The following is a 13,841-nucleotide window of genomic DNA, read 5'->3' as shown; positions in this document are numbered from 1 at the left end:
GTGATTTGCCTCTCTTGAGAACCTCCAGTTTTCAGCTCTGACTCAGCAGTTTCTTCTTCCTGGAGCTCAGGCTTTTCCACAAAGTGCTCCCATTGCCAGGAATCTTCTAGTCCTCTTCCCACCACTCTGCTGCTGGGGAGCTGTCATTTCCTCTTTTGACAGCTCATCTAAAACAGGAGGCATCAAAATTCCTTCCTCTGTTGGTACAGAATTCAGTAAAATTGCCCAGAGTCTCCATTTTTTTGTTTTTCAAATATTTATTGATATTGGTTTATGTCAAACAGACCTAAGAACAGTTTACATTCTTTTCTTGCCATTTATTTTATTTCATTTATTTTATTTTTATTGACTTGAATATAGTGACTTAAATTTATAGTGACTTAAATTTTCCTTTATATCAGAAACATTACAGGGCGCCTGGGTGGCTCAGTCGGTTAAGTATCTGACTTCAGCTCAGGGCGTGATCATGTGGTTTGTGGGTTCGAGCCCCGCATCGGCCTCTGTGTTGACAGCTTGGAGCCTGGAGCCTGCTTTGGATTCTGTGTCTCCCTCCCTCTGTCTCTCTCTGCTCCTCCCCTGCTCATGCTCTGTCTCTCTCTCAAAAATAAACAAACATTAAAAAAGAAAAAGAAACATGTTACAGCTTTACTGGCAACTCTAGTTCAGACCTGAGTTGGGGAGAGCTGAAGAAGTGCAGGAAAGCCTTGAAAGCTAATAACTCTGTTGTCCTGAAAATGACTTCTTTCAAAGGCAGGAGGTTGGGGGGAGGGGGAGGAGGTTTGAATGGGGAATGTGGTGCCACCTGTTGGCCTTTTGAGTTGCGGATTCCACACAAGTTCTGTCTACCCTGACAATTTCAGTTTTATGCCATGATTCCCTATATCCCGCAATTAGGGATGATGATTTCCCAGCCATCATGAAATGAGTTATCTTCTGAGTTTTGAAATGAATGGATTTCTGGTTAAGATTTAGTTTTCTATAATGAAAGTGAAAATCCTTGGTGAATTTTAGTAGCTATGTAATAGCAAGACAGTGGGATGGTGTTTAACCGCATTTTAGGTATAGTCAAATTATTATGCCGTGGATTAGTTCCAGATGGTGTTGTAAAGTTGGATGCTCAAGAAAAAATGGAAATTGTCCCTAAGAGTACGGTTAAAGATACTCTATTCTAAAAGTAGATTAAACTCCCAAGTACTTCCCTTTATTGCTTTATTATCTAATTAAGGTACACAAAGCCCGTAGGCCTCATTCAGATTTACGTTACAGTTAGCATTTTTCATTGTGTAACATCAGGATTCCTTTAGAACAGCTTTTGCTAACGTGCACGCTACCAAGAATCCCAGTCATCCCTTGTGCTCTGGATGAGTCTGTTTCCCTGAAAGAGGCAACTTCATAATGCCTGTGTTCCAGAGCAATCATCTCAGACTCTAGTATGCACACGAGTCACCTGAGGGTCTCTTAAAATGCACTTGCTGAATCTATAGATCTGGGTTGGGGCTTGAGATTCTACGTTTCTAACAGAACTCCCACGTGATGCTAATGCTGCTGATCTGTGAGCCACACTTTGAGTACCAGAGTTCTAGAGGAAGGTCTTAACTTAGATTTTTCGTGTGGGATATCTGGGCTTGCCTGCTGTGGATATATATTATTTTATTCATATTCCACCCACCTAACTTTAAAGAAGAAAGATGCCTATTTCTTTTCCCCACAATTCCTTTCTTCCACTCCCTGCCCTATCCCTTCCTCCCCTTCTTGAACAGAGGCTGCTTAGCTTAGCAGTGGCAGGAGTCCCTCTGAGGATTTGATTTTTAAAAACCATTGAAGAGGTGTAAAGGACCCTGCTTGCTGAAAGGAAAAGGAAGAGTGGCTGGGCCTCCCCCAGCTCATCCCTGTCCTGAGCAGGCACCTGGGAACAGTTTACTGGCATAGTCTCCAGAGAATGACCCAGGTAAATATCTGCTAAAGAGAAGGAGAACTTCTACAACTAGATATAAATCAGTGTATTGTCTTTGTTGTTGTTGTTACCATGTGTCACCAGACCTTGTATACCTTGGGAAGGTAAACCATTAGTTAGAAGACTTCTCCAGAGCTCAGTATTTATACTCAAAACATGAATTATACACCTCAATTTTTGGAACCACTTTTTCCTCTAGGTAAAGTCATGAAGCTGAGCCCCAAAGCAGAAGAAGTAGCTACGTTCTTTGCAAAAATGCTCGACCATGAATATACTACTAAAGAAATATTTAGGAAAAATTTCTTTAAAGACTGGAGAAAGGTATTGTAGCTCATGTATTAATATCCTAGCACCTCGCAAAGATATTAATCAAATACTAAATAGTAAACTGTAACTTCACAAAAAATTCTGATGTAAAATTTGAGCTTTATGAATTTTATTGTATTTAAAGTTTTTCCTTTTTCCCTATTTGTTCACTATGTTACATAGATTTTCTATCCAACAAGAATATGTATATTTCTTTCCTCTCACTTTCATATGGCTGCAGGAGGGATTTTATCAGACCAAACAAAAAACCTCAATTCTGGTTGAGCAAAGGAAACTTTGTCTCTGCAAGACTGCCTGCCCCTCTGTCTTCTATTGCAAAGAGAGATGTTAATGTGATGTCCCATTCCCTTTTTATTCTTACTTCCTTGCTTTTGGTACTTTTTGCTCTTGAAATCACATGTCCGACATCTGTTTAGGTGATTTTAAACAATCTACTTATTCTCAATTTGAATAATGTGGACAGAGGCTGAGGTGAAGTTTACCTTCTGAATAGCCCTGAAAATAACATTTTAAGTGAGTAGAGTAGGGATGTTTCTAAGAGAGAATAAGTATGGAAATGTTTTTCTTATTGCTAAAGGAAATGATACGTATTCATGTTTCTCAACTATGGGATACACAGGCCTGTGGATATGGCAGGGTGTAAAGAGCTCAAATTACATAAGAGTTCCATGAGCTTTTTCAATGATAAATCATGTAAAGCTTTTTTCTATTAAATATTTTATAATAGCACAAAGTAATAAAATTATGTTTTCTTTTTTTCGAAACTCACAAATTTAGATTGGCTACCTCTCCAAACACCTTTGGCTGAAAAAAATGGTGCTTTGCTGTAATCACAAAGAAACCTAGGGTATTAAATAGTGTATTTACCTTCTTCTTCTGTCTCCCCCCCCCCCCCCTTTTTTGACTAGGAAATGACTAATGAAGAGAAGAATATTATCACCAACTTAAGCAAATGTGATTTTACCCAGATGAGCCAGTATTTCAAAGCCCAGTCAGAAGCTCGCAAACAGATGAGCAAGGAAGAGAAACTGGTACTATAGAATTTTTTTTTTTTAATTTTTTTTTTTAATGTTTATTTATTTTTGAGAGAGGCAGAGACAGAGTGCAAGCAGGGGAGGGACAGGGAGAGAGAGAGGGAGACACAGAATCCGAAGCAGGCTCCAGGTTCTGAGCTGTCAGCCCAGAGCCCGATGTGGGGCTTGAACTCACAAACCGCGAGATCATGACCTGAGCTGAAGTTGGATGCTTAACGTACTGAGCCACCCAGGCACCCCGGTACTATAGAATGTCTTAAACCTCTGGAGAATTTTGGAATAGTGATTAGTTCATCTAATTTTCTTCTTGGTTCCTACACAACTTTGACTTCAGTAATTTCACATGGCTCTGTACTGAAGATTTAGGATTCTTGGCCTAGTAAAGTTTAAATTTTCTTTTTTTTTTTTTTTTTTTTTTTTTACATTTATTTATTTTTGAGACAGAGAGAGACACAGCATGAACGGGGGAGGGGCAGAGAGAGAGGGAGACACAGAATCGGAAGCAGGCTCCAGGCTCTGAGCCATCAGCCCAGAGCCCGACGCGGGGCTCGAACTCACGGACCGCGAGATCGTGACCTGAGCTGAAGTCGGACGCTTAACCGACTGAGCCACCCAGGCGCCCCTAAAGTTTAAATTTTCTTAAGGGCTTTACATACTGAATATTGTGAATAATAGGCACTTTATTGATTGACTTAGTGTAAGAACCTGGTGCTCTTTTGATCCAAAACCAGTCAGTAATTCCAATAATACAGTATTTAAGGACGGGCAGACCTGCACAGCGACTTCTGGATATTAGGGTTTTAAACAGATAATATTGTTCCCATCTTGATCTCCCTGGGATCTAGGCATGCTCATCCATCTCCATCTTCATTCCAGAATGATCTTTCTAGTATCCAGTGAGATGTCATTTTCTTCTAGGGTACCAGTAGGCAAACTATAGGCTGTCTGTTTTATTTTTTTAGATATTTTTTTTTTTCTTTTTTCAACGTTTATTTTATTTTTGGGACAGAGAGAGACAGAGCATGAACGGGGGAGGGACAGAGAGAGGGAGACACAGAATCGGAAACAGGCTCCAGGCTCCGAGCCATCAGCCCAGAGCCCGACGCGGGGCTCGAACTCACGGACCGTGAGATCGTGACCTGGCTGAAGTCGGACGCTTAACCGACTGCGCCACCCAGGCGCCCCTAGGCTGTCTGTTTTAATTAAAAAGTTTTATTGGAACACAGCCACAGCTAGCTGTTTAGATATCCTCTGTGGCTGCTTCTGTGAGGCAGTAAGAGAGTTGAGTAGGTCCAGCAGAGACCGTGTAGCTCTCAAGACCAAAATATTTTCGGTCTAGAGAAAGTTTGCCAAACCCTGATCTACAGAAATTCAGGCCAAAGTTTCTTTTTCTTTTATTCTCTCTCCCTTTCTTCTTTCTTTTTCTTTCTTTCTTTCTTTCTTTCTTTCTTTCTTTCTTTCTTTCTTTCTTTCTTTCTTTCTTTCTCTCTCTCTCTCTCTCTCTCTCTCTCTCTCTCTTTCTTTCTTTCTTTCTTTCTTTCTTTCTTTCTTTCTTTCTTTCTTTCTTTCTTTCTTTCTTTCTTTCAATTGGAGGTCCAGAAGTTAAGGATTGTAAGGAATTTTAAAGCCTTTTAATTTCTATATTTTAAAGGACGTGCATGCTTATACAGTTTAGACGACTGTATTTATATAACTCATTGTTTGATGGTACCTATTTGACCTTTAGTTTAAAATTCGAGTTACTGTAAGAATGATAAATGCACCAGACTTTTCAGTCCCATTTTAGTCTTCTCAGTATTCCCAGTTAGTGAAACTTGGTTTATTATTTACTTCAGGGGTGTTTTAAAACTTAAACCACTTTGGAGCTTTGTTTTTGCAAATAGTGATCCAAAGATAGGACAGTTTCAGAAGTATCACCTTGTCAGAGCCCTGGCCAAGGACACCTGCTGCCAGCAAGTTCTGAATCTGTTTCTACCTACAAGGCAACAGGACTTAGTTAAGTTGAATTTCTAAGTATAATACGAAAGAGTCAGCAGAGGGTAAGGAGGCTCCAAATTCCACACCCACACTCCTTTTTTGGAGCAAGGATCACAAAGTAGACAATGTATGTACCCATATACCTAGGAAAGAATCTGTAACAGGTATGCTTGAGTTGAAAACCCATCTGAAGTGCTGTACAACTAAAATGTGTCTGGAACCTACGAGAAAACATGGAGATGTTTTTTATGAGGCCTGTCAGAGTCATACCCCTCTGCCATTTTGACACTACTCAACAAAATGACGTTAGTTTTTAAAGTTATATTTAGAAATACCTATGTAACATGTTCACACATAAATCCTTTAAGAGAATAGAATCAGTTTTGAATCTGTAATTAGAAGTCAAGCATAGATATTTTGGGGAATTTTTATTGTGTTTATGTTTGGAAACTGTTAGAGGTTATCCTTATTTGCATTTCTTTCCTTTTTTTTTAATTTTTAAAAACGTTTTATTTATTCTCTATACTTACCGTGGGGCTCAAACTCATAACCAAGTTCAGGAGTCACATGCTATTCTGACTGAGCCAGCCAGGCACCCCTATTTGCATATTTCTTAGTGATTTTTAGACTTTTCTCTACCTTGACCTGTTCGCAAATAAGAGCTAAAATAGTAGGAATAGGGAACAGCAATTTGAATCCCTTTTGAATACTTCTTTGCTCTGTTCCAGAAAATCAAAGAGGAGAATGAAAAATTACTGAAAGAATATGGTTTCTGTATTATGGATAACCACAGAGAGAGGATTGCCAACTTCAAGATAGAACCTCCTGGGCTTTTCCGTGGCCGTGGCAACCACCCCAAGATGGGCATGCTGAAGAGACGGATCATGCCTGAGGATATAATCATCAACTGTAGCAAGTGAGCACAGCTCATTGTTTGGGCCAGAAATAAAGTTGGGGGCTTCATTTGTTCTTGGGAATATTGTTGCTGGGAGTATTTCCTAGGTTGCATAAGTCTGTTTGGGAACAGCACAGTGTTTCCATATATATAGATCTCCTAGTATTTTTCAGTTACTGACTGGTGATGAGGAAATTTGGAAGTACATGCTCAGCAGATTTACCCACTTTAGGTCACAAAAGGTGAAACTGTCCCTCACTTCTCCTCAATTCACTACCCTCCTACTTTGTTATTTCCACAGAGATGCCAAGGTTCCTTCTCCTCCTACAGGACATAAATGGAAAGAGGTCCGACATGATAACAAGGTTACTTGGCTGGTCTCCTGGACAGAGAACATCCAAGGTTCCATTAAATATATCATGCTGAACCCCAGTTCACGAATCAAGGTAAGAGGTAGCTAAGAGCTGCCCCAGTTAGTGGGGCTGATAATCTCTTGTTGAAATGTAGTGTTCCTGGTCTCTAGAATCACTGTGACAAATTAAAAACTCTCCACAAAATAAAGCAAGTATTTTCATGCCTTCCTTAGGTGTATCCATCTTCTGCGTCACATTATAATCTGATTCATTTATTCACAAATATTTACTGAAATCCCAGTATGTGCCTGGCATACCATATGTATGCATGGTGTTAGGAACTGTGTTGGTAAACAAAACAGATGCAGTCCCTACCTTCGTGTTGCTTACTATCCAGTGGTGGGGTTGTGATGAAAAATGCAGTAAATGTAAATTGGCTTCTGCTGCTTTCTCCCCCCCCCCCCCCCCCCCCTTTCTTGGCTCTGAAGAAGGGAGCAGAATTGCTCTGAATCCAGAAGTTGTAAAATCTAGAGTCTTACATACTTCGGCTTCCTAAGGTTACATCTGGGTAGGTTCCACCAGGACCAGGTGAGATTATGTATATGAAAGCACATCATAAACCATTGTATACCCCTGTGTTGTTATTTGTTAATACTATTATTGAAAGGGGAAAACTGTCTTGGAAGGGCAGTCCGTTTTTGTTAGCCTGCTAGGCATACCCTGCTTGGGAGAACTTCCTCCCTCAGATGTACTGTGGAACTTTGCATAACAACCTAAAAGAGAGATGAGCTCTAAAAAGGCAGCCAAGAAATGAGTTCTTTGTAGACTATGACTGTTAACTTACAGAGGACTGGCACTAAAGACACTCTTAATTTTGGTTTATAGGTTATTGAACATGGTAAGACATGAAAGCCACACCTAAAAAGGCTATGTGTTTTGCCAGCGCTATAAACTGCACACTCTCTAGCTTATAGTTCTTTGTTCTAATATGAAAAGTCTCTGATATTTCCTGCCATTCAGTTGGAAAATGTCACTTTTCCTAGTTTTGAGTAAGTATAGAATCAGAAAGAAAACCCTCACGAGCAGAAGTCAGGTCTTCTAAAGGGGCATGTTATTTTCTTCCGAAATAAAGGTGGATAAATGGTGGTTTTAGCTCTCAACTCCTAGGCTAGTGGGCAAATTGGGTAAGTATTCAACTGTATTAGAGGAAAGGTAAGCATTACGTGCTTTCGAGAAATGCAGCAGTTATTTCCCAGCACTTACGGATGAGGAACAACTTTATGAAGGAAATTAGGTTACTGTTGGTGTTAAAAGAGATATTCCAAACAGAATTGTGTCATTATAGATGGAGAGTGAGAAGTGTTAAAAAGAAGTAACAAAAAGAATTAGCAAGTGGTGATTCTTGCACAACATTGTGAATGTGCTAAATTTTATGTGTATTTTACACATGGAAAAAAAATAAAAATTTGGGACACCTGGGTGGGGTCAGCTGGTTAAGCATCCAACTCTTGGTCTTAGTCTTAGCTCAGGTCTTGATCTCGGGTGGTTCGTGAGTTCAAGCCCCGTGTTGGGCTCCGCACTAGGCATGAAGCCTACTTAAAAAAAAAAAAAAAAAAAAAAAAAAGGCAAAATAATGATACCAGGTTACTGTTAAGTATTTTCACATAAGTTGATATTTGATTATCTTAACCATACGACATGTACTAATGCCACTGTCTTATAGAGAAATAAATTTAGTCTCTTGGAAGCCAAAAAACTTGCTCATGATCCAGTAGTTAGTCACTCACTCTGACTTAAATCCTTAGCCTCCTGATTGCCTGCGTGTGATAACCCTACTGCCAAATTGTGGCCAGCCTTAAGTGCCATGCTAAAGAGAGTGGTCTGTGCTCTGCGTCTGGTGAGGACCCATTGAAGGGCTTTGAACAGAGGCGTGTCTGGAACATAGACCTGCTTCAGCAAGATTCTGAGGCTCTACACACAGTCACACCAGTAAACACGAGCTCTTGTAAATGATGCAAAGGGAAAGTACAGGGTACCATATAAGAATGTATCAGGGCATTCGATTTGACCAGGGTGGAGGGAAGGCCTTTCTGAGGAAGTGACATTTAAGATAAGACTTACAAGATGAATAGGATTTATCCATGGAAAGGATAAGGGAATGGATGTTCCAGATAAGGAAAATTGCGTTTTGAAATCCCTGAGGTGAGAAAGAGTTTGGTGGTCTTGAGGACTGAGAGAAGGTCAATGTAGTTGAAGTACAGTGAGCAGGAAGGGGGCAGGAAGAGGAGGCTACAGGGGGATGCAGGCCAGGTTTTCAGGCTGTTTCTTAAAATTGTTTATATTCTCCTAAATCCAGTAGGAAGCTATTGGGTTTTAACAAGAGGAACAATACCAGATTCGTATTTTAGAAACTTGTGACGTAACTGATCATTCTGAGCACTAACCTCTGTGAAGATTGGATTATATGCATACCAGAAGTACGAATATTGATCGGATGCTTTTGTATTCCAGGCAATGGATAGTGGTGGCCTGGACAAAATGATGCCAGTGTGGGTGGAGAGAGGTGAACAGATTCCAGATAAATGTATACTGCGTTCTCTTAATATCCAGGATTCAAGTTAATTGTAGGAGAGCCTTCACCGGTTGAGATCTCCATTGTTGATAGGCCAGGTGGAGACCCTCCAGAGCTGAGAGCCACCAATTAATTCCTGACAATATCCAGATAACCCCCATATACTGTAGGGATTTGTGCAAGTTTCTGAATGATGGTTATGGTAATGAACCTAGAAGTCACCCACAGGTAGGCCTGCCTAGAATCTTATACCCCTCACAGAGTGGCTGACTCTCCTCAGCTGGGTTGGGATCCTAAGAGTCATGAAGATGGTTAAAGCCTTGGGAAGTTGGAAGGGAAAAAGAAATGTGATTTCTCCAGCTTTTTGCCAATCCTTGTTGGCTGTTTCCCACTCAGCAAAACAGTGAGAACATCAGAGGTTGGGGTTTGACAGTGTTTTGAATAGTCTTTAAATGCAGTGCCAGTAGGAGAAGCATTCTCTAGATAAAAATAGACAACTCCAGGGCGCCTGGGTGGCTCAGTCAAACGTCTGACTTCAGCTCAGGTCATGATATCATGGTTGGTGAGTTCGAGCCTTGAGTCAGGCACTGTGCCGGCAGCTCGGGAGTCTGGAGTCGGCTTTGGGTTCTGTGTCTCCCTCTCTCTGCTCCTCCCCTGCTCGTATGCGTGCTCTCGCTCGCTCTCTCTCTCTCTCTCTCTCAGGAACAAACATTAAAAAGAAATTTAAAAGAGACATTTGCAACTATGTGGATGGAACTAGAGGGTATTATGCTAAGCAAAATCAGTCCGAGAAAGACAAATATATGACTTCACTCATGAGGACTTTAAGATACAAAACAGATGAACATAAGGGAAGGGAAGCAAAAATAATATAAAAACAGGGAGGGGGACAAAACATAAGAGACTTAAATATGGAGAACAAATAGAGGGTGACTGGAGGGAGACTGGGATAAATGGGTAAGGGGCATTAAGGAATCTACTGAAATCATTGTTGCACTATATGCTAACTAACTTGGATGTAAATTTAAAAAGTAATAAAATTAAAATTAAAAAAATAGATACAAGCATTAGGGGTCTTATTTTTTATGAACTAGTTCAAATATACAAGAATAGATAATGTATTGAATACTATGTCCACCATCTGGCTGTGTCAAACCTTAACATTGTATCCTGTTTGTTCAGTTACTTCATTTCCTAAAAAGTATTCTGATGAACACAATTGAACCCCACCCCCCATTCTCCTTCTTCCTTGGAGGTTACTATTACTGAACTTAATGTTTTCATTCTTGTGTATATTTTTATTTTTCATAATTTATTTCTGTGTGCATAAACAATATGTAGTATTGTTTTACAAGGCACACTTTTAAACTAGGTAAGTTATTGAGATCATTCTGCAACTTCTCTCAGCTTTTGTATTGAGATTTTCTTTTGACATATACTTCTAATTTATTTGTTTTATTTGCTACGCAGTATTCTATTTTATAAAAAAAATTATTCTTGGGGTGTCTGAGTGGCTCAGTCGGTTAAGCGTCCAACTTCGGCTCAGGTCATGATCTCATGGTTCATGAGTTGAGGCCCCACATCGGGCTCTGTGCTGACGGCTCAGAGCCTGGATCCTGTTTCAGATTCTGTGTCTCCCTCGCTCTCTGCCCTTCCCCTGCTCCTGCTCTGTCTCTCTCCATCTCTCAAAAATAAATAAATGTTAAAAAAAAAAAAATTCCCTTGTCAAGAAACATTTAGAGTTATTTATGATACTTTGCTATTATAAATAGTTCTGGAATAAACACATTTTCCTTGTATAGATGAAAATTTTCCTTAAAGATTCTTTATTAGATACTTTTAAGTTCTCTAAAGTGCCTGAACCAGTTTACATCACCATCATTCCCCCAACAGCGTGTACACATTTCTGTCTCATGTATCCTTGTCAACATTTCTCCAGTTTTGCTTTTTGCATTTGGATCCTTGATCTATTCAGATGTATTTTTTTTTTTTTTTTTAACGTTTGTTTATTTTTGAGACAGAGAGAGACAGAGCATGAACAGGGGAGGAGCAGAGAGAGAGGGAGACACAGAATCTGAAACAGGCTCCAGGCTCTGAGCTGTCAGCACAAAGCCCGACGCGGGGCTCGAACTCACGGACCGTGAGATCGTGACCTGAGCCGAAGTCGGCCGCTTAACCCACTGAGCCACCCAGGCGCCCCTATTCAGATGTATTTTTGTGTATGGTATGAAGTTGAGATCTAATACATTTTTTCAAATGAATAACCAGTTGTTCCAGAACTATTTAGTTGTATTACCCTCTCTGTTTATATATCAAATTTCTACATATGTGTCAATCTGTTTCTGGGCTCTCTGTCCTGTTTGTTTGTTTCTTCATCAGTAGCTTACTGTGTTAACTACTGTAGCTTGGTAAGTTTTTACTGCATAGGACAAGTTTCCTTCATCTCGTTCTTCAAAATTGTCTTGACTGTTCTTTCTTCTCTGATGTTTTGCATTCATTTTGAGATAAATCTGTCATATTCTAATGGATACTATTGAGATATTTTTTAATTTTTTTTAATGTTTATTATTTATTTTGAGAGAGAGAAAGTGCGTGCGCATGAGCCAGAGGAGAGGCAGAGAGAGGGGGAGAGAATCCCAAACAGGCAACTTAGGGCTCAGTCTCACGGCTGGTGAGATCATAACCTAAGCTGAAATCAAGAGTTGGATGCTTAACCGACTGAGCCATCAAGGTGTCCCGAGATTTTTATTGTATTGAATGTGTAGATTAATGGGGGGGTGGGAGGATACATTATTTTGAGTCCTCCAGTCCATGAACATGTTCTACTTCTTCACTAATTCATGTCTTTGAATATACCCTCTAATATTGCTTTGTAATCTTCTCCATAGAAATTTTTCCTATGTTTAAAGCCTTTTTTTCTTAGAGACCTTACAGTTTTTAGTGCTACTGAATGTGATTTTTTTCTACTACATTTCTGTTCTTCCTAGAGTGGTAATATATGACAACGTTGCTGAGCTCTTATTCTAAAAGCATCTGTCCTTTGTATTTTCTACATAGACAATTAAATTACCTGTAAATAAGGGCATTTTAAACTAATCATTTCCAGTTCTTACACCGCATACTTCCTCTGCTTAAGTTTTACTTCTTTTTTTACAAGAACCCACAATCATACATAAAATCCTAACCCTCTCTCTATTCAGCAGTTATCACAGTGAGATATATTTGATTAGTTTATACACTCCATACCTTTCTCTAGGTATTTATTTATCTGAAAATTTCTGTATTTTCATTCTTATAATCTTTTCTCCAGTAAAGAGTATCTTTATTATTGTATATCTAAATACGGATATACAGTAAAACTTTGGGTTGTTCTGAGTGTTCCTCAAGACATGCAAACTTTAATAAATTTTAACTTGATTAGTAAGCGATGTCTTGCAATAGAAGTAGTACGTGGCGCCAAATGTCACATGATCACCACTGAGCCAGTGGTTCTTGAAATTCGTTTTGATATACAGGTGCTTGATTACAAGCATATTTCCAGAATGAATTATGCCCACAAACCAAGGTTTTGCTGTTTTTGTATAGATGCTCAGACTAGACTTTGAATCAGATGACTAATGTATTTTTATTCTAGAAAACTCTCAGCCATTTTTCCACAGCTTCTAGATCATTCCTTCCATTTGCTTCTTTTGGAATTCTCTTAGATGAACATTGGAGCTTCTCCATCTACACTTTTTTTAAAGCTCTATTTTCCATATTCTTTTTTTTTTTTTTTTTTTTTTTACTGTTTATTTACTTTTTGAGAGAAAAAGAGACAGAGCGGGAGTGGGAGAGGGGCAGAGAGAGAGGGAGACACAGAACCTGAAGCAGGCTTCAGGCTCTGAGCTGTCAGCACAGAGCCCGATGTGGGGCTCGGACTCACAAACAGTGAGATCATGACCTAAGCTGAAGTTGGACGTTTAACCGACTGCACCACCCAGGCGCCCCTCTATTTTCATATTCTTTACCTCTAGTTCTGGTCTTCATTTGGGGAAGTTCTTTAGGACTCCCTTCCAATTTGCTAATTCTCCTTTTGATTATATGCATCCTGAAGTTTGTATCTCCCCTATAATTCATTTTAATTATTAATTTTTGCTTTCAGAATTTCTAATTATTATTTCATGTGTACCGGATTTTATTTCACTTCATTTCTGTTGTTTTGTTTTATAATTTCTTGTCCTTTTTTGTGGCTGTTACATCTGTTTTCTCTTTATTCATAATTGATATATATGAGAAAACCTTTGTTAGATTGTTTTTTAAAATGTTGCCTGAACTGAATTTGTGTACTAATTATTGTTGGCAATTTTTCTAAGTCATTTTTCTTTTGTCTTCTGGAATTTCTGTCTGTAAACTTTGGGAGGTGGTTTTTGTCCATGTTATCATTCTCGTTTGTTCTTTGCTCTCCACTTCTCTGCTCCCTCCTCATAGCAGTCTTCGAGCCCAGCTCAGCCTAAACTAACACAGGCCCTGGCTTTAGGTCTCCCCATCTTGCTTGGAGCACTTTCATTGCTGTTTGAAGCAACCTGAGCATTAAAGTAGGATTTCACTTAACCCCATCTGACCCAAAAGTCTATAAAGAAGTTTTTGTAGAAGTGTGTTGAGTGGTAATTGATGGTTGTACTTCATCAGGGACTTTAGATCCAAAACATGGGAGGCTACCGTGATGGGGCTTTGTTATATACCTTTCTGC

At 39.4% G+C, this 13,841-nt stretch overlaps 1 protein-coding gene across 1 annotated transcript in view; it reads left to right on the top strand.

Moving 5' to 3' along the window:
* The window catches only part of TOP1 (DNA topoisomerase I), a 95,042-nt gene that overhangs the window by 64,124 nt on the left and 17,077 nt on the right, over positions 1-13,841 (top strand). The window contains exons 10-13 of the mRNA XM_042980399.1: positions 2,154-2,275; positions 3,190-3,312; positions 6,021-6,208; positions 6,489-6,633. Coding sequence (XP_042836333.1) covers positions 2,154-2,275; positions 3,190-3,312; positions 6,021-6,208; positions 6,489-6,633 — 578 coding nt within the window. The remainder of the gene's footprint in view (positions 1-2,153; positions 2,276-3,189; positions 3,313-6,020; positions 6,209-6,488; positions 6,634-13,841) is intronic.

This window comes from Panthera tigris, chromosome A3 (assembly GCF_018350195.1).
Source record: "Panthera tigris isolate Pti1 chromosome A3, P.tigris_Pti1_mat1.1, whole genome shotgun sequence".
NCBI classification, from domain to species: domain Eukaryota; kingdom Metazoa; phylum Chordata; class Mammalia; order Carnivora; family Felidae; genus Panthera; species Panthera tigris.
The sequence above is the reverse complement of the archived record's forward strand: the minus strand, read 5'-3'. Positions and strand labels throughout refer to the sequence as shown.